General features: G+C 43.2%; 2 protein-coding genes across 2 annotated transcripts in view; one reads left to right on the forward strand and one right to left on the reverse strand.

Annotated features, from left to right (window-relative positions):
* The window catches only part of gdap1l1 (ganglioside induced differentiation associated protein 1-like 1), a 31,368-nt gene extending 12,628 nt beyond the window's left edge, over positions 1 to 18,740 (reverse strand). The window contains exons 1-3 of the mRNA XM_064299482.1: positions 18,189 to 18,740; positions 4,673 to 4,865; positions 586 to 759 (exon numbers count right to left, since the gene is read on the reverse strand). Of these exons, the coding sequence (XP_064155552.1) occupies positions 586 to 759; positions 4,673 to 4,865; positions 18,189 to 18,368 (547 nt within the window). The 5' untranslated portion in view covers positions 18,369 to 18,740. The remainder of the gene's footprint in view (positions 1 to 585; positions 760 to 4,672; positions 4,866 to 18,188) is intronic.
* A 1,298-nt stretch (positions 18,741 to 20,038) lies between these two features.
* Positions 20,039 to 21,627, forward strand: part of jph2 (junctophilin 2) — a 33,613-nt gene continuing 32,024 nt past the window's right edge. Inside the window, 1 exon segment of the mRNA XM_064299485.1 lies at positions 20,039 to 21,274. Coding sequence (XP_064155555.1) covers positions 20,896 to 21,274 — 379 coding nt within the window. The 5' untranslated portion in view covers positions 20,039 to 20,895.

The following is a 21,627-nucleotide window of genomic DNA, read 5'->3' on the forward strand; positions in this document are numbered from 1 at the left end:
CAGCTGATCCCTGACCCTGACCCTGACCTATGACCTTTGACCTGCTCTAAACAGCTTCCTGGTTATGTAACCAAATATTCAACCAAATAACCTGCCCTTTCTGCACAATGAGCTTCCGGTTGGTAACAGGAGTTTCCAGTGCTATATTAAAACATATCAATATTGATGAGGAGGCGGTAGTGCCACGGTATTGTCCCTGGCGATGCCTCCTCATTCATATTCATAGATGAATTAAATTTGAATGTTTCAGCTTCACAGGTGAGCTATTCTCCAGAATATATGTCACCAAGCCTGTATGCTTTAAAGGACTCAGTGGTGTCATGTCTTCTTATAATGTAACTTGTATGTGTGGATAATCTCAGAAAAAGCAAATATAGTCTTGACACTACACAGGATCGACAGTGTGACTTCCTAAAATATAGTCTACTACACAGGACCTGCAGTGTGACTTCCTAAAAGCTTACCCTGACAGCTGACCCCTGACCTCTGACGCCTGATCTGTTGTAAACAGCCCCCCAGGCAGGTGTTTTTCTCAGGGCAGTGATTGGTCTTCCCCGGAGGGCACTGAAGTCAGGCATCACTTACTACGTATTTCAGCGGTGGCGTACTTTGGGATCATGGAGTCGGCGGTGAGCTCGGGGTGCAGGATGCAGCCGTGGGTGTAGGCGTCCATGGGCAGCCCGTCCAGCAGCTCCCGGTACTGCACCACCCGGGCATGGAGCGGAGTCCCAGCCTCAGGGATCAGCGCGGCCACCGTATCTGAAACCCACACACACACACACACACACACACACACACGCACACGCACACGCACATACACACACAGATACACACACACACACACACGCACACACACACAGGCAGATACACACACATAAACACAGACACACACAGGCAGATACACGCACATACACACACACAGATACACACACACACACACACACACACACGCACACACATAGAGCTGTAATATAGTCAGTACACCACACAGAACTTCAGCACATTCAAACATAACTCAACCTAATTCCTTTTTCAGGGAGATGTCAACATTATGTTTCAAAAATACCCTTTTCCAGATCTCAGACCATATATATATATATAATGCATGTATAACAGATCTATTATATCTTCTGAAAATATTCAATGTGGGTTTGGAAATTTAACAAAGCTTTAAACAAAAGAAGACCCTGTCCAAGTTTTGACCTGATTTATGCTCAAGTGGTTTTGTAAATTTCATTATGAAGGAAGCTTGCTCCAGCAAAGTAATATCTAATATGGTTATACTTTAAAAGCGGATCTCTGAAACTGTACATGGGCTATGTCAGAGTCACATGAATTCACTGCATAGTCAAGCCTCCCTTTACTTTCTTAAACTTAGAGGTCTGCATACATTGTTTCATGAAAAAGACTGAATCCACTGTGCAATGAAAAGGACCGAATCCATTGTACCACAGAAAGGATTGAATCCATTGTGGCATGAAAAGGACTATTATTATTATTATTATTATTATTATTAATTACATTTATATAGCACTTTTCCAAATGCTCAAAGTGCTTTATAGTGAAGGGGAACTCACCTAACCCACCACCAATGTGTAGCACCCACCTGGGTGATGCACGGCAGCCAATTTGCGCCAGAACGCTCACCACACATTAGCGAAGGTGGAGAGGGAGAGAACATTTATTTAGCCAATTAAGTCTGGGGATGATGGATGATGGATGACTGAATCCATTGTTTCATGAAAAGGACTGAGTCCATTGTTTCATGAAAAGGACTGAATCCATTGTTCCATGAAAAAGGACTGAATCCATTGTTTCATGAAAAGGACTGAATCCATTGTTTCATGAAAAGGACTGAATCCATTGTTTCATGAAAAGGACTGAATCCATTTTTCATGAAAAGGATTGAATCCATTGTTTCATGAAAAGAACGCAATCCATTGTTTAATGGAAAGGACTTAATCCATTGTGCCTTGAAAAAGGACTGAATCCATTGTGATTATATACTGATGACGCTGTTGCTGTCAGAGGGGGTTGGGGAGTGGTTTTCTGTGTTATGGAGGGAGGGTTATGCTGGAGATAAAAGGGCACGTGAGTCTCCTCCACCGAGTTTGAAGCTGAAAGCCAGCGGCGTGTGGGCCAGGTAGAAACGCTGACAAATCTCCACTGTCCCCACAGGCTAACCATCACTGTGCAGTCACCCCACGCTGCTACACCAGGGGTCCCCAGAGTTCTCCATCCCAGGGCTGCCTAAAATCTCCCCCCCCCAACCCCCATGCCAGGGTTAAAGGGCAAATAGTTTGGCACAAATGCACCTGCACATTCCCGACTACGTCCCACAATTCTCCACTCTGACCCTTTACCTCCAATCTTTTTTAACAAAAAAAAACAAACAAGAGACATCATAAACAAAAAGGTTGTTTTTTTCCCCCCTGTGAATACAGTTACAAAAGCAAGGCTAGCACCAAAACTCATACACATTCAGGTACCGACAGACTCCTTGGGCAGAATATCTTGTTTCGTTTTTAGTGGAGCCTCGCTTTCAGCTGAGTCACTGTACAACGAAACGGTCGCCGTCATCAGCACAAAACCCATACTGATACACTCGCCTCATTTCCAGCCATCACACAGCTGCCGTACACGGGACATTGTGCAGCTCTTCTTCCTGTTTTGCATTTTTGAGTGAGCGCTGAGGAAAAACTCCAGCTCTCGGGAGAAGAGGAAGAGGAGGAGGAGGAGGAAGAGCAGGAAGTGCTGGGGCCGTACAGGATGAAGCAGTTCCAAATGCACGACCATGCTTGTAAATAATTTATGCGCGTCATAAAAAAAACATCAAATTTTAATGTGTGAGCACAGAGTTCTCCTTTAAGTGCAGGCGTTTTGGTGTACTGGTGTATTTGCTGGTAGGGCAGATGTCTTGATGCCACTGAACGTTGTTACATGGCCCGCTTACGTGGAATGGTCATAACCAATGGTTAAAAAGCACCTACATGAGGTGTTGTTGTAAGTCAGAAGAGGCTTGATGAGATTTGATTTGCGGTTTGTTGCTAAAGGCTTGATGTGCATGCTGGGACTGTATAGGCCTACTGCATGCTCAGCTCTATATTCTTCGCACTGAAGCTTTAAGCTCCCTACAGTTGAAGCCAAAACACTCCAATGTGACGCTTGACATGACTATTCAGTGTGGCCAAATACACCAAGTTCAGAAGTGGAGAGGACAGAAGGATCACAGGCACTGAACGTTTAGTCCGTCTGTACAATCTGGCATTCCAGACGAATTAACCGTAGTAACCCTCACTGAAGCTGCAGGGGTCCATGCATTATGATGTCACTGCACTAAAGCTGTGACAACACACAGCCCACAATGTACTGTTACATCAGTGAAATAATATAACAGCATTAGAGCAAGGAATCACAATGCAAGCAAGACAATAGGTCTTCTCTACACACTCCATAAAAAGTGATGAAATGGCACCTTCCAGAATGGAACCTTCTAGAAAGTTCACTCAATGATGAACTAAAATCAAATCAAAGTTCAACAAAACAAAACTCATAAATAAGCCAGAGGGACAACATTGCCAACACTTTAACCAGATAAATCCTGATTGTTCTTTTTTCAGTTTGTTTAATACATACAACTAGTTAATTCCAACATTTCACACTAAGCACACTCAGCCTGTGACTACACATGCTATACACATCCCATACTAGCCCTATTCTGTATTACAGCAGAACAGTGCAATACAAAGCCTATCTGGATCAAACCTACCCAATCCTGGCTGAGAAGTGAAGCCCTCCAAAAAGCTACAGTACTCATTAAACAACACTTTAAACAGCCATTTCTGAACAAGGAGCAGTGGTTTAATTGGCCCAATTAAGCCATTAAGGAAATATATTCAGTGTTTAAGTTGCCGTGCGTGAAAGAGAAACCTCTATTAGAGTATAATGTTTACAGTCACATATGTGTAAAGTCCCTAGAGGAACACAAAACTGCCTCCCCCCCTTTAAAAATGGCCACTACCCTCTCTATCGTAATTTCTCTGTCTGTTTTTTGAATCTCTGAATAGATTTTTTTCAGAGAGTTTTTCACAGATAATGTTAAAATCATCAGTGGAACAGCTCGAGGAGGGGGGGGGGGAGGGGGGGGGGTGGGGAGGCACTTTCTCTCCTTGCGAGCATGTGACACTCCTAATCCCATGGAAGCCCCCTCTCAATCTGCAGCTCGTGAGGATGCTGCGCTTACACAACTGCAGCAGGGATTCTTCCTTTATTACAGGAAATGAAACAAATAACCTCCTAATGCTTTAGGCACCTGTGTGTAAAGCTGTGATGAATAACATTGTTATTACTAGTAGTAGTAGTAGTAGTAGTAGTAGTAGTAGTGTCAAGTAGTATTAAGTATTAAATTCTGGAGTTTAAAAATTGGAGACACGCTCACCTCACAATATTAATACTCCTTGTCACATACATAATACAGTGTATTAGACTCACTGCCTCAAAGAATGCAACAAGAAAAGCAAGAAAATAAAAGCCTGATTTCCAACAAGAGCTCCAGACATGACCTTCAGTAGGCTTTACTGATGACAACCAACTCTGAGCACCCTGCTTTTACAGAAATAAAATAAGACCAAATCAGAAGACATGAGACAGATGAGTTTGAACGTGGACACACCTCCCACGAAGTTGGACTCCAGGTACTCAATGATCTGGTTGTAGTCGCTGACGATGGTGTCTCCGTGGATGAGGACAGGCACCTCCTCACCCAAGTTCAGCCTCATGAACCACGGCTCCTTGTGCTCTGTCATTGGCAGGCTCACGTCCCTCTCCTCGCACAGCAGGCCCTTCTCGTTGATGACCAACCGCACCTGCAAAATCAGAGATTCCCAAATTTTCAGAGACCGTGCCCATTTACTTTGCGAACCCCTTTTCTGTGACCCAACTGTGTCTTCACTGTAACTAGTGTTGTGTACATAACTGGTGCAGTGTTACAATAGGCTGGTGTGAATGTCAGTCAATGAAAGTTCATAATATACAGGGCATGCGTTATGCATTTACCTGATGATACACCTCCTCCCCTCTCACCACCCAACCCTGGTCCTGGGGAGCCACATGGTTTTATTTCCACCCTATAATCACCAACCTGTTCAGACCCAACTAACCAGGTGAGGTGAGTTAACTGTGTAATCAGCTGTGTTTACTGACATTACATACATTGTAACATGCAACATTTATTTGACAGAAGTTTTAATCCAAAGCAGTGTACAATAAGAGACCGAATAAATGCTGAGTAACACTGAAAGCCCACCCACCCTGTGGCTCTCCAGGAACAGGGTTTGGGACCTATGCTAAAATCAATAGGTAATGTGAGGTGATATTCCCCTTATGGATCTATATAAGGCTCTAATTGCAAGTTTGGGGTTCCCAGGTGTGGTATGATGCTGAGTTCTCAGTGCATTCCTGACTGTGGCCAAGACTCCCAAAGAACAGCACATAATGGCCCTATCAAACGACTGGATCTTGACTGCAGATATGACTGGTCACCATGGGAAGTAATCACACTCTTATTGTTTCACAAGGGGCGATGTCACAGTCTCAGAGGACGAAAACGTGCTAACTGACATCACAGACTACAGTGGATGTTAACGTGCTAATTCACACCACAGTCTATAGTGGGCATTAATGTGCTAATTCACATCACTGAACTCTATACTCTGCTACATTTCAGTTTCACGCAGAAATACTGCAGCTGCCTGGCCAATCAGATGAGTCGCTAGCATGAGGCAGGGTGAGCCCTGCCAATAGTTGCTCCCTCCGTGGCTGACATCAGCCAATTTGTGCTGCAGTAATGCTAGGCAGCCGGCCACAGACTACACTGTGCAATGATATACAAAGCTATAAGCACTGTTAAGCAGCCCTGCATATCTAATAATAAAATTAATGATCGCCACAATCAAAATCGTATTGTCAGGGAAGTGAGGATTAAGTAAAATGTGTTTAAATGACAATTTCTGAATACAGCAGTTTTAAACGCTAACACCCTTTTTTAATGTTTAGCACTCAGAATACAGAACACAAGTGGTATCAACAGTTAAATATAAACATGTAAAATATATTTGCTTGATTTAATTTGTTAATTATTATCAAAGGTATCATCTATCACAACCAGATTAAAATGAAGAGACAAATAATAAAGTTACAAATAATCACCATCTAATCTAAAGATAAAGGTACAACAACCTTAAGAAACAATAAATGTTACAGATATCAACAAGTTGCAGTCACAAAACAATGAATGAAAGAAGATACCAAACCATAGCTTGAAACCCTCCCAAGATTATCAGACGATTTCACCAAACTAATGTTACATTACATTACATTATAGGTATTTAGCTGACGCTCTTATCCAGAGCGACTTACAACAGAGTAACCAAACTCAGGATCAAGTCCGCTTAAGTCCATTGAACAACATGTAGATAAAAAGCCTTTACTATGATGCATACAATAAGGAGAAACAAGATAGTCTGAACAAAATTTTTTTTTTTTTTTTTTTTTTTTTTTTTTTTTTAAATAGTTATGGGAGGGGGTTTAGGGAAGAGGAGAGAGGTACACAGAGAAGAGGTGCGTCTTGAGTTTCCGTTTGAAGGTGCTCAGACACTCTGCTGTTCTGACCTCCACTGGAAGATCGTTCCACCATCGTGGGGCCAGAACTGCAAAGAGTCGAGACCTTGTTGCTGCTCGTGTAGGGGGAGGAATCAGCCGCCCTGTAGTAGCCGATCGGAGCGATCTGGCCGGCTTGTAGGGTCTGATCATCTTCTGCAGATAACCAGGAGCTGACCCCTTGACTGCTTGGAAAGCAAGCACCAGTGTCTTAAACCGAATGCGAGCTTGCACTGGTAGCCAGTGGAGGGAGATGAGGAGGGGAGTGACGTGGGAGTCACGAGGGAGGTTGTAAACCAGACGTGCTGCTGCATTCTGGATGAGCTGAAGGGGTCTGATGGCTGATGCTGGGAGGCCAGCCAGGAGGGAGTTGCAGTAGTCCAGACGTGACAGTATCATGGCCTGGACCAGGAGCTGTGTGGAATAATTGGTGAGTTGTTGGTTGGGTGAATGTTGGTTGGGCCAATTGCAGACAAGAGGTCAGAGAACTTGTCTACACTGGGGGCATGCACACAATGCCACGTTCAAACTCAACACATCGCATCTTTTTGTTAGTCTCTTGTTCGAAAAGGGTTGTTTTGAGTATACTGGGGCCTTAAGAGTATGAGGTGTGCCAGTTTGAGATTTCCAAGGCCACCCCTGTTGACACACACACACACACACACATACACACCCCCACCCACCGTCACACACCTCTAATGGCTGCCCTTCGGTGCCTGCTCTTTGTGTCTTATCTCCAGGCTGCTCTGGCCTAGCCCTTTGAAGTTTCCTAGCGCCCAGAATGGGCCAAATGTTGAATTAGATGTCTGACAATATTATCCTTTTCATAATGTGCATATTGTCCCATGAATGAGACTTCAAACAGGTCTGTCATATTGTGGTCATTCACACATCCCATGACACTTGAAAAAGTAGAAGTGTTAACCCTGGCTCTCGAGATTCAGCCACCTAGTCATCCTTAACATCTGATTCACTACACAATCCCCATAGAATTCCGGAGGCCAACACTGTCAAAGGGAATTCAGGCACTGGACAGATGTTCAGTACAGCTCAGCTATGCTGTCATTTCAAGGTATCGGTTCTCCCCCTCCAGACCTGAAGTAAAACCCAGCGTACTGTAGCTGCACCGCCAGCAGTTACACGCCAGCCTTTTCACTTTGTCACATTCAGTCACGCTGTATTAAGACCAGCTGAGTCCAATAAGCTTAATATTGGGAGATGGAGAACGTCAGAATTACGGCTATGAAGTGTTTGATTCCGATTTAGCGGTGAGATTGAGCGTAGCGACATGCCCCGCGATCTGGTATCAAGTCCTTACTGTGCCAGCGTCTACTGTGGTCGGCATCACCACACAGCTGGCCGTGGAATTGCCTAGGATAGGAGGGTTTCATTCGGGATGGTTTTCCCAAGCTCATTGCTCAAGAGCGGCTTGTCCGGCTGGCTGTGCACCGGCAGGCTGCCTGCACAGGAAGTGTCCACCTCTGACGCGACGCGACTGTGCAGCTCGCCCTGTGGACTGTGTCATGAAAAGCAGACGCGCCCCGCAGCAGGAGACTCAGAGAACTGGTGGATGCTGTTGCAGTGATAGGGCGAGCCTACAAATACTTTAACTTTACTGCCATACGGCCCATTCATATCCAGAGTAACTTGCAGTACAGATCCAGAGATCGAATTGGAGTAAGTCCCTTGAGGGGCAAGATATAGTGCCAAGAGACACAGCAAGAACAAGACTCGACAAACAACTTTTCAAAGAAATGGATAGATGGAAGGGAAGGACGAGTAGAGAGGCCTGCATGTCAAGGTTAACTGCCAGAACATGTTGAGAATAACGGGTGGAAAATGTCAAAGATAACTGCTAGAACATGTAGAGGATAACAGGCAGAATATGTCCAGGATACCTGGTGCAACATGTCAAGGATAACTGGCAGAATACGACGGAGTTAAATAGTTTTCCTCAACACCCCCTGCGCTGTTCGTGACACACTCTTGAACAAATAGTCCCCGCATATCACTGGGCCTTGGGCAGCAGCTGTCTCGGTTCCCTCCCACAGCCTGGGAGACCTACAGGCCAAACCCTGACAAGCAAGCATGCTCATCTGAGGCTGATCAGCAATCTACAATCATGCAACCTTCCTCTGGCCTGTTACTGAGACACAGCCTCCTGTGTGTTCATACCTCGTCAAACACACCCATTGGGCTCATTCAGATCGCTTATTTTATCCGCCTTCATCACCTTGGTCCTCCCGCGACCCAGAAATCAATCGATGTCCAGCATCTTTAAGGACATTCCAATTCCTTAAATGCTCCTTGGAGGAGCAAGGAGCAAGGAGGCTTCTGGAGAAGGCCTCAGTGAGGATACGCAAGCACAGCATTTGTGGAAATCTTTTTTCCAACGGTGTGACGCATTTATGATCCACCTCTCCACAGCTGGCACAGTTTGAAACATGGCGGGAACATTCCTACACAAACGTAAGTGTTTACCATTCCTTTCCGTTTATTATAAAGCACTTTAATCCATAATGACACTCATTCTTTAGGACAAACTAAAGCCATTTATGAACAAACAGGCCAAAAAACATTAGAGTTAAGCATAAGCACAATATTTATTTTGTGACGTTTATGTTTCCCATATTGTTCAGTTGCTGCATAGAACCCAACCTTCTAAGCTTAACATTAACCCCTGTCCTTTCAAAACAATATTTAATTTTGCCATATGTGCTCTATATGTGCTTTTTGAATTGTAACTGCTTAAATATAAATACGTACGCTGCCTTGTGTTCAAAATCTTTTTGCATGAATGAGAAATAATAATGTCACTTTAATCTGTTTATGTCCATTTGCTGTCTTTTATCAATGCAATTCGTGTTTCAGGCTATTACTATTTTGCATCATTTACTATATGTGCATAGGTCTGTAATGTCATTTCGTACAGGGCCAGCTGATAAAACCTTTAGCCTCATTCAGATGAGGTCTGAAATTTCTAGTTCTATTGGACTGGATACTGCAGTTGATCTGATGGGACTAGATGATATGGAGCCAACTAATGTGTCATTTTTAATGTGCTTGGATTTTAATTGATAAACGTGCTTGCATGTCCATCGATGAATACTTGAACTATGACCATTAAGCGTGTGGTTTATAGGCCAACTTACAAATTTAATGATGATCTTCTGATCTTTAATCATTCAGTTAATACAGGCTTGTGAATGTGTGCATGGGACATTGCGTGTCAAACAGCTCACATTTAATTGAGGAACAATATGTGCAATATTTCACATTTTATTTTCACATCTGTCATGTTCTATGGGAGGACACCACTGAAAATAACTGTACAGTGAAATACAGCGTGCAGTAAAACAGCCATTTTCTGTGCAAAAACAAGCTCTGAGACAACAATACACAAAGAAAAACCCGTTGCAAGCTCACTGACTGGTGACACAGCTGCGCAACACATCATTAGTAGCTGACATCGCTTCAAACTAACACTTGACTAAGCAAGAACTTTCCATTTGCCTAATACAAGTTACCCCAGTCTTTGCATCTAATCCTTGCAGCTCTTTCTCACGTCCTCTGTTGGGTGGACCTGTGGAGTGAGGAAAAGATGCGAAGAAGAGATCCAAGGAGCCCATTGTGTTACTATAGTTCTCCATCCTTCTAGACTCCCTGAAAACTTATCCTGGCTGCTGCTGTGTGTTCATATCCCCCCTGACCCACCATGTTTTGTTGCATCCAGACATGGGAGATATGTTTTGTTGACTGCCTTTATGTTTCCTGAGATGAAACAGCCTAAGGCCATTTCCTGCATCCATTTTGGGTGTTCTCCAGTCAAATCGCTGCTCCACACAGTAGCTCCACCCTACACAGATTAATTTCCCTGGTTAACGAGCTCGCCAGTTTGAGGCTCACCCATCACTGCTGACAGCTTTCTTGCTTAATTGCTCCAGTTGAGACAGAATTAAAATACCTCTGTGCCCTTCACACTAAATAATGATCACATCAAAGGGATTGCATTATATAAACTCATTTTGATATTAACAAACATCAGAGACCCTCCATTTCCCCCGAGTTGTCATCTATTTGTTACCTGCAGGTAAAATCGGCTCATGTGAGCCGCAGTAAAGTCATTGGCTCCGCAGATACAGTCAAGTAGAAGGTAACTTGGTCTGTTAATGGGGACACATTTAAATTGGGGGCGCTAGCTAATCACACTGAGAAACAGGTCCTGGAGAATTACATAATGGTCAGATCTCTCCTCTTTTCAGTCCCACCAGCTGGTTTACTTATGGATGTCGTATACTACAAACCATATGCATACTATATATAAATATTTACATCACTTTTTGTTATGCAATTATTTTAGGATTTAGGATTGTAAATACTTTCTGGTTTTATATGGAGGTTAGCTAATTTGTATCATGATTGTGAACTGGCGTCAAGTCAACTTATGTTTTGTGCTTCATTGATGTTGCATTAGTAGGTTATTAGCCAGCTCTGGCACTGATGCACACATAACTCATACTGAATATAATTTGAAGATGCATTCATGATTTCTGTCACTGTAAATCACTCTGGAGTAGTGCATTTGCTAAATGAATGTAATGTAACGTAGTGATGAGACTCCCCAAAGGGGGGAAGCTGGAATACCACAGACTTGGGGTGGGACCATCCCGAATTACATGTGGGGGATCTCTCGATGGGACTAGATGGGCACAGACAAAATGGGGATTATAGGCCCTGTGTGGTCAGTGTGCAGATGTGGGCAGGACAGGTGTGTATCTCTGGGGTGTTTCAGGTAGGGGTTATGTGTATGTGTAACATGCAGGAATGTTGAATACAGTATGTGCACACCTGTGGGGTAAGTGTATGTAAGGTGTAAGGTGGCTGTGCTATAAGAGATGTGTGTAAGTTGTGGTATAAGGTGTCTGTGTGACAGTTGTGCTATAGTGTGTGTATATGTGTAGCTGTGCTGTAAGGTGTGTATTATTTTATGTGTGCCAGCAGTGTGTGCCAGCAGTGCTACATTGCAAGATGTATATACATATAAACTGTACCTGGTGTGGGGATTGTCCTGTAAGATATGTACATGTGTAAGTTGTGCTATAAGGTGTATACGTGTAAGCTGTGCTATAAGGTATGTATGTGTGTCAGCAGTGCTACATTGCATGTATATGTGTAATCTGTGCTGTAAGGTGTATATACGTCTAAGCTGTACCTGGTATGGGGGCTGTCCGGTAAGGTGGGTGTGTAAGCTATGCTACAAGGTGTGTGTGTGTGTGTGTGTGTGTGTGTAAGCTGTAGGGATACGGGGTCCAGCAGGTGCGTAGGCGTGTGGCAGGTGTGTGCTGCACCTTTACTCTCTGTCTCAGTGTGTTCATGCTCAGAGACTGTTCAGTGCGGTCAGATCAATTTCTCTGAAGCCTGGCCCCTCTTAAGTGCGTCTTCAGTGATGGTTTCTATGCTACTGATCCTGGAGCTCCCTTCTGTCTGTGGAAGCCTGAGGGAGATTCTCAGAGGATGAACTTCAATCAGTTTCGTGACTTTCCTGGATGTGTAGCTAATGGTTTCTGTTGGTGCAGACAGCAGTGTGGAGTGTCGAGCTAGCTCAAGTGGTTTTAACAGGCCGGTGGTGTTTCATTGTACAGATATCTCATTCGCAGATCTGCTGGAGGACGGCATTTGTTTTGGCACACTGCGATGGCAAGAAGTCAAGCGTTCACATCCGAGGCGAAGGCTGAGTTATCTAATACACAAACATTCAGGATGAGAACTGAACATTCACAAGGTGATTGTTTTTCTCCTTAGCATGCCAGAATAATATAATCGAAAAAGAGCAAGCTACAAATAGTTTGTAAAATGGTATCTTCCTATTAACCAAATACAATGACCTCACATACAGACAGCAGGCATGCACACCTGAGGCTGATCAGCAATCAGCTCAGGTGTTGCCCCTTGCCTTCGTCAGGCCCGTTACTGAGGCACAGCCTCCTTGGTGTTGAGGAGAGAGACCTCTTAAAACACACTCGTTGTGTGACTAGAGCTCTCAAACCCTCGAGACCCCGTTGACAGCTTACCTTGGAAAGGGGATAAGATTCAGGGCTTAATCCAAGACAGTAAATAATATAAGGACAGAAAAATATACTGCCTTGTTTTGTGTAGTGAAGAGCCTGTCCAGTCAGAGGTACTGTAACAACGTTAAAACGGTATGCGTTCATCTACTGAAACATACAGGAATATCTACTCTTTCCCCATAAGTAGAATAAACAACAGATGTTGCCAAGATGTAGGCATGGACAAGCTTAGTTTCCATTACAAGGTGCAAGTGACTGACACAGCCTGGACCCAGTCCTTTGCCAACACAAGGAAGTTGTTAATAGCAAGAGCAGACCATTCAGACCATCTAGCATCAACATTTTGTCCCGCTGCCTACAGCAAGGGTGTCAAACCAGTCCCATGGGGCCACAGTGTCTGCAGGTTTTTGTGGTTTTTTTCAGTAGCCAATTAAGGCCTTGAGAACAAGGTCTTTAGAACCTTTACCCAATCAATGAATAAAATGAACCACTGGTGCCAAGAACACCCTGAAAACCAGCAGACACCGTGACCCTCCAGGACTTGAGTTTGACACCTGTGCTCTAGAGTGCATTCAGTGCTGTGCACAGGTGTTGAACTTGGATACCTGAAAGATCTCTGCTTCTAGAGTGAGCCCTGGAGTGAGGTTCTATGCCATGGACACTCAAATCTGGACTTTCAGGCCCTATTGCAGCAAACCATTGAGGGTTTTATGCATTACAGACATTTAGCAATTGGTGGTGTCAGTGCCATGCCCTGATGCTTTGTTTGAGTTGCACATTGGATCAAAGTCACAATTTCCTAAAAACGAGCAGTATCCAGAATCCCTCTGGTGTACCAAAATGATGCCAAGAAAAATAGCTGCATCATTTGTTATAACCAAAGGGCTTTTATTTTGATGATAGGTGGAGGAACTCGTACTCAGAATTTGAGTACATCTGTCCTAATCAGAAGTACAAGAAAAGCAACAACCTGACAAAAACACCATTAAGAGAAAAGGGTGAGAAAAAAATATTTTGAGATCAATTTCAGCTATTTTTGTCCAAAATCACAAAAAATTAAATAAAAAGAAAATGAAATGAACTGAAAGGATGCAGGGCACACAAAATCAGACTTCACCAGTCTGAAGCAGCTACTGAGCCCTGAGATGAGGTTTACTACAGACAGAAGGCTGATTATGGGCATTATTAGCCTGATTTTCATACCAACCTTTGGAGCAACTCTCTCCAGCATGCCGAAGCAGCCCCATAGTCCACCACTCTGACCCGGGCTGATCTCAGAACTCTGATCATCATCACACGGTCCTCGGGAGACACAAGCTCACGCAGCCACAGAGGAGCCAATCACTTCCGGGTTACTTCACATGCTCAGAGGCACGCTGTGGCTAAGCAAGGCAGCTAGTCACGTTTTGTGCAGCGTCAGCACAGGTCAGGTGGTTTGGGGACTGAGCTCGTTAACTGGAAGGTTTTGTCTTTACAGTCTACATGGCAGCTATTTTGCACTTGACTTCATCTGGACCAGTTTGGAAAATATACTCCTGTAGGCATGAATATTGTTAACCAGCCCACATTCATCAAGCAGTAGAGCAGGAGTGGGGATCAGGGATCGGTTTAGCCTTCAAGCTCATGATGGGCAAGGCTAGCAGAAACTGATCCTAGATCAGTGCGCCAATTCAGAGCTGCTTTATGAACACACGTCTTATGCTCTGGCTGAATTTCAACCTGGAGCTCCTGAATTGGAAGACACTGTTGTTATTGATTTAACTTTTATGTGTCTATTTTGGAGAAGATATACCCTCTTAAGCTACACGTCATAAATATTAGAAATAGCTACGCATGTCATGAAGAATGAATATTACCTCATACTACTAGCTAAAATGGTCCAAACCCTGATTGATTAGAAGTCTTCAAAAAGTGAACAGCACCCTTGACTCTCTCATTCTGCTTCAAAGCATTGCCACACTCAATATTGCACATAGATGTAGGTTTAATTTAAACACTGGAGGGGAAACACTCCTGCACCACCTTTTTTGGCGTAGCTAACCATCAAGTCTCACAAGCATACTAGCTGGTCTAGCAATGAATTCATATGAATGTATTAGGGGTGACACGTCTCCCTGTACTCTCGCCGAACATATGCATATGGTTCATCATTAGAGTGAAAAATTAGGTGAATGGATCCTTTGCAGAAATCGCTTGGGTTACAAATCTCACTTCAGGGTGCAATTTCGACAGTCTGTTTACTTCTAAGTACTCTACGTCCTTCCATATGTCAGCACCCAGGGACTCAAGAAGGCGTGAAAAACATATCTGTTGTCCTTTTTGCAAACGGCTATTTATAACGAGGACATTTATCTTCGTGCAATGAACTAAGTTCTGAAAACTTTAAAAAGGGATTTTGCTCTGGAAAGGTTCTTCATTGAAATAATAAAGAAGGCTGGGTTTTATTTTTCAAAGGCCACTCCAATGAAGCTTACAGCTGAAATGACAATTCAGCAATCAATGCATTGGCAACCGTGGCTTTATTATCTCTGGTGAAAGATGTCTGTTTTTTATGTTGCAGTGTTGTTAATCACACTGGCTGATAGATGCTAGAGCCCCCCTTCGTTAAAATCAGTCAGCTGTCAACTAATCCAGTCATTTTCTAGTCACTGACTTTACTCATCTATATACAACTTAAACACCCCATGCAACTACTTTCATGCCTTTACAGAAAGTTCATTAAGTCTAAGATGAAGATATAAACTTACTTATATACTTTTTTAACAGGAACAGAAAATTCCCTTTTCATGTCAAGCACAGTCTATCATGAATAAGCACAAGAGCTACAGGCCTGACATGGCATGGATATTCTGTAATTATTATTCAATTAAATTCACCTCTGACAGGAAAACCACTATACAGTCACACTGCTGAGTGGTTAAAATATAGACTGCCATGCTTTATGAAATTAACAAGGACTCCAAATGACCAGTACAAAATCCTCCTTAGTAGGCAGTGCAATACTTTTGTTGCTTTAAGGATAAAAACTCATATCCCAGCTGAATAAATTAGGCTTTATATCATAGTGTTTTATTTATTTATTTATTCACTTCGTTCTTTTTTATGATAGAGAACCAGCGACTATTTTACTCCCTACAGACCACACAGCACTGCAAGAGAGCCAGTGATTACTTTACACCCTACAAACACACAGTACTAGAGGACAGCCAGTGACTATTTTACACACTACAGGACACACACAGTGCTACAGGGGAGTGCTATCACTGATCTGAGGAGAGGTGAATATCTCAATGATGACAACTGCCAGTCTGGGTGTTTGGCATGCAATTTAGAAGAACGAATGCAGCAGTGACAGTTTATAAACTCAGTAAACTTGACTGACTTAATCCAAACCTCACTCTTTGTGGGCCAAGGCCAGCTTTGTTATATCCCGGTCACAGTCAATTAATGGCATAGATTAGGCCAGTGACAAGAGGGCCATACCTGAACACCTTCACCAACCATTACACACAAGAACCCTACTTCTTCCCACCTTGTTAAATAATCAAGTAAAAAGTCAGTCCATTTGATTAGTCACAGGATTTACTCTTGATGGAGACGTTAATTTTTTAAACTTGATGTTAAATAACCAGTCCAATTCTCAGCCACTGACAGGTCTTACAAGTGCAAGCATCCATTGTTCCCAAAGCGTTGAGCTTAGAGATTACAGGAAACCACAGGCTGAAGTCTCGTTGTGTGCAGGAGGCTGCCTGCTCTCCTGCACCCTGTCAACTGCAAGACTGCACCTTTCAGAAAGGCTGTCAACCACACCAGGACTGTACACAGTGAGTGACGTGTTCACTTAAACCCCACCGACATTAAGACCTGGCAGAGTATAATAAAGTCACCGAAGGCCAGATTTCCCTTTTGCTATGTCAGTCTTTCTGTCTTTGCGCTGTTGCAGGTTGGGAGAGACAGATGAGACTAAATGCGAGTGGGGAAAGCTGCTTTAGAAAGTTCATTAATAAAACAGTCAAGTTTGAACAGTAACGCTGCGTTTTCCCTTATCACAGATCAAACCTCCTTAAGATAAGGTGTATAATAATAATGAGACCTGTTCAATCCTTGCAGTACGCCATGGGAATCGTGACAAATCGGGCACGTCTAATGTGTTTACAGGACTGATGAGTGATCACAGCGCAAATCAGCAATTCAAAGCTACGGCTTTAGCCACCAGCTGATGGCTCGCGGGCTCAACGCCAGATCGACAGCGCAGGGTGAGTGGAGAGGACTGTAGCCCGACGAGTGCGCGGCCTGAACAGCGATTCTGTAAAACACAGAGCCGTTAAACCACTGATGTCCTGATGCGGCGATAACTACCAAGAGCTGCTGTAAATGTCAACGTAACCTTATAGTAAAAGGTCCTTGGGCGTCCTCCTAGCATTAGCATCATTGTAACAGTCATTAATTATTTGGATGAAGTAGTTTATTTGGTTACTTGTGTTCTTTGCGTGCTCAAAAAGGCGCAGTAATATTATGTGGTTCTTGGAGACCTCTGTAAGGAATTCATTTTTGTCATTTTGTATTCAACACCCAACCTGCAGATAATGGCATTCGGATACTCATGAACGCAGGAGTTCAAGAGGAATTTTGTTTTGTATATGTATCACATTTTCAATAAGGGGACAAGCCAGGGCAGTTCACGTGGAGCCTTATGTCTTTTACAATATTAAATGTTATTCTTCCCCCTATCTACATGCATCATGAGGTTCATCAACTGATAGCAGCGCTGTTCCGTCTGTCAAATCAATTCGTGGATTGAAAACGCGAGGAAATCGAGGTGGAATTAGAAATTCGTCTGCACTGCTCGAATTACTTAAAATTCAGCTTCCGTACACAGATGCCGCTGTTAGAAGCACGAGGTGACAAAAAGTTCGCTACTTTCGGTCTTTCCCTGCCTGTTAACCTTCCTCGGGCTCATTTTAATGAACATTTTGTGACGCGCCATGTCTGCATGAGGTTAGAAAACCGACAGTAAGTGAAAACACAGTTCGTTCATTTCCTCTACCATACAAACACCAAATTTTCCAATGAATTATTTACATTGGGTCACAGTTTGACGCACACACTAGGTGTAGCCCCTCGGGATTTTCGATGAGACGACAGTCAGGAGAGAACACCTTGCATAAATCACCCTGCACTGAATCATCGATTTGAAGTTAGAGTCTGTAGTGTACTGACTGTTTTGAACAGATAACTACATATAATTTTGCACATTCCGCAGCTGTTTCGTAATGATTTGTGATGAACCGGTGCCAGGGTAACGGTTTGTGTCTGGACATGAGAGCACGCGGATAATTCAATACCTCATACCTACGTGATTTAAGCCCTGTGGTAACATAACGTTGACCATTTCGCTGTAGAATAGAATATATACTAGAGAACACAGAATGCCCCCGTTTTCTAGCGAGGTCGTATTTTTACCTTCTGGGAGCTGAATGACTGCGTCCAGTGGTACAGCACTAGCCTGTCTTTCGAGAACGGCTTGGAATCCATGCTGTGTTCTTGGGTCTCCTCGTCGTCCGCGATTTTTCCATCTTCATCCATGGCTGATATGGGCCACCAGCTACAGTTGGTGGGGGTAACATTGTTGGAAGACGCCATGACAGAAGATTTTGTGAGCGTGAAGGTGTGGGGAGGAGAGGGACAGAAAAGAAGGGAGAGAAGGAGAGAGAAGGAGAGACAGATAGATAGAGGGTGGGACAGAAGGAGAGAAAGAGGGCAAGAGATTTCAGCACCACGAACAGAGCATCATCGATTTTAGTACCGCAGCATCCCTTACAAACCAGCCCCAGCAAGCCTTAGTCCAGGTTCAACGGAACTGACGCTCACTAACGTCTAATAAAGTGGAAAGGTGTAAAAAAAAAAAAAAAAAAAAGTCTAACGTCACGTCCATGCAAACGCAAACGCTCACAAGAGCATGGCAAATATATAAAGCAAGATACTCTGTATTGCATCACACTGGGCATGCGCGTTGAAAGCCTTTTTAGAAACAAGAATAGGTTGCACCTCAACGGAGGGACAAGGTCAAAGTCCTTTCAGTTTCTTATGCAAATGCAATGCATATGGGGATTATTTATGAATTTAAATGTGTAGCCGCACAGGTTTCGCCATCAAAGCATTGTCGTGTTAAAACAGATAGACCACAACGTTTGCACGGGCACTGTGAAGGATAGGTGTGACTAGTGAACAGCACAAGGGGAGGAATCTCATTTGAATGTATTTATGTAATATCCAATCATAAATCCGAAAACAAATGATGAAATAAAAAGTTGGCCCACCCCTTCCCATTGCACTTGATAATAATAATAATAATAATAATAATTATTATTATTATTATTATTATTATGTTGTTGTTGTTGTTGCTGCTGCTGATGCTACATATCTACAGTTAACAGTGTCTTCAGCAGGATCTCTGTTTTGTCGTTATTCGTTTACTATGATATTAAAGTACTGATCCAAAATCAGCAATGTGTACTATTATAATGTACTATAGGTAATGTAGCCACGATCTGCCGATAGAGGGCACCATTCGACCTGCATTCTCCAGAAGGTGGTCGTTCAATATATAGGCGCATTTTTGCAGTCAAATAAAATCATGAAGTTCTGAGTCTTGATGGTTTCACAGTCCAAAAAGAAAAGAAAAGAAAAGAAAAGAAAAATCAACTCAGTAAAAAAAAAATAATAATTACTTTTTATGACGGCATGCAATAAATTAAGGAATTGAGGAATTGTACCACAGTCAAAAACTATGTGTACACTAAGATGACTTTAAATGTAAAGCTGCAACGCATTTTAAATTAACATTTTATATCTTTAGACATTTGTTTAATATTTGGCTATTGTGTCGCCTATATATGGAATTATACATACGACTGAAGCGCCTAAATCTGGATATAATTCAGATTTTACAGAAGGTCTGGTAGTTATTCTGCTGCCAGCAGGAGTATGGTTGGAGCAGTCCTTGCTGGGAATCACGACTGTATTCCCAATGGGGTTTATCTCAGCGCAGGATGAGTGTAAACCGTTCGTACCACTTATTAGAGTTCCATTTTTTTTATATTAAAAGAACGCATGTAAATGTCCAGTTTTGACAATGCATAGACTAGTGCTCGTCTCCCATGTGTTATGATGCATCTACTTTTATTTATTTATTAGCCTTATTTGGTATCTTTGCGCTTTAATCTGACTGACCATTGAGTTTTTTTGTTTTTTCTTTCCATGTAACATAATCCAACCATTAATTTTTTTTTCAGTGAAACACGCTCCAGCCAAGAAATCGCAAAGGTCCAGGAAGGCTGAACCTTGCCGGAAAAACGTACCTAACGTGCGTAGTTCAGTTCCTAAAACCTTTCTACCTCAGGGTAATTTACACCGGTAAACTTGCCTACTTAGCGACAGCACATTCGTTTGATCTCGAAATGGACAAATCCTCGCCCAGCCCCCTCGGTTACACGCACTTTGGCACCGCTTTTAAAAGTGCCATGTTGCAGGGTAAGGATTGGACTGTATTTTTGGAACCGTGTGCGGATCTGATAGCCTTGTTGGGTCCGTTATTACATTTCCACAGTCCCTCGCAGCGAGCGAGGAGAGCGACAGTGTGGGGGTTCAGGGAGAGGGGACAGGGGCTAGTCACAGCCTCCTCTGAAGCCATGAAAAAGCCCCGGCAGGTCGACTGACAATTACTTTGGAAAATCATGTATCCAAGTAACAAACTGGCAATATTTACTGAAACAGAAGAAGGACACGACACGATTTTAAAGAGGCACGATCACAATCAACCCGAAATAGCAAGTCGCATTGCAATAAGTTCATGCCAACTTTGAAACTGCACTGATTAACAAAAGGGGGAAAAAACCTGGGATATTTTCAGGACGCAAGGAATAAACGAAGAAGCGCTCATTCTTTGGAAACAAGGTATTTGTGAGAAATATATGTTATGACAATACAGAAGGCTATATGAATACAACAAAAGTAAGTAAGGGGTCCTTGCAATTCCTAGGGTAAGAAAATCAAACGACTCGCTCATAAAAAGTGCTCATGAAATTTGACAACAGCTTCTTGCAGTTCAGAACTTGGACTCATTTGCATACAACTTTAACGCTCATAGGTGGTTTACAAAAAAGCAAACATGAGCGGCGGTCGCTTTGAATTCGATGATGGTGGAGCCTATTGCGGCGGGTGGGAAGGAGGCAAGGCGCACGGACATGGAATCTGCACAGGACCCAAAGGGCAAGGAGAGTTCTCCGGTTCCTGGAATTACGGCTTCGAGGTTGTTGGAGTCTACACTTGGCCCAGTGGAAACACGTACGAGGGTTACTGGTCCCAGGGGAAGCGCCACGGTCTTGGCCTCGAGACGAAGGGACAGTGGCTCTACAAGGGAGAATGGACGCACGGGTTTAAAGGCAGATATGGCACGCGCCTGAGCCAGGCGAGCGGCGCTAAGTACGAGGGGACGTGGAATAACGGCCTGCAGGACGGTTACGGAACGGAGACGTACGCAGATGGCGGTAAGCAAGGCAACTTTTGACAGTGTTTCTATCCCCCCACCCCCGTCTTGTAAACTTGAAATAATCAGCACATTTCAGTCCAATATGGAACTGACCACATTAAACTGGACTGGATTTCATATTGCTGGCTGTGAATTATTCAGAAACTCATCAACCTGCACAGTAAACACAGGTGAATAACTACACAATAAGGTGAAATACTCAGTGTTGACATTTCCCCACCTTCCCATGGAGATGTAGTATAGTTTTTTTATTACCTTTATATTTGTGAATCATTTTTCAACACATGGGCACCCATTATGAACATGAACTAAAAAAGACTGCATAAAAGTATGATAGAAGTAACGGGTTAC

This window comes from Anguilla rostrata, chromosome 11 (assembly GCF_018555375.3).
Source record: "Anguilla rostrata isolate EN2019 chromosome 11, ASM1855537v3, whole genome shotgun sequence".
NCBI lineage: Eukaryota > Metazoa > Chordata > Actinopteri > Anguilliformes > Anguillidae > Anguilla > Anguilla rostrata.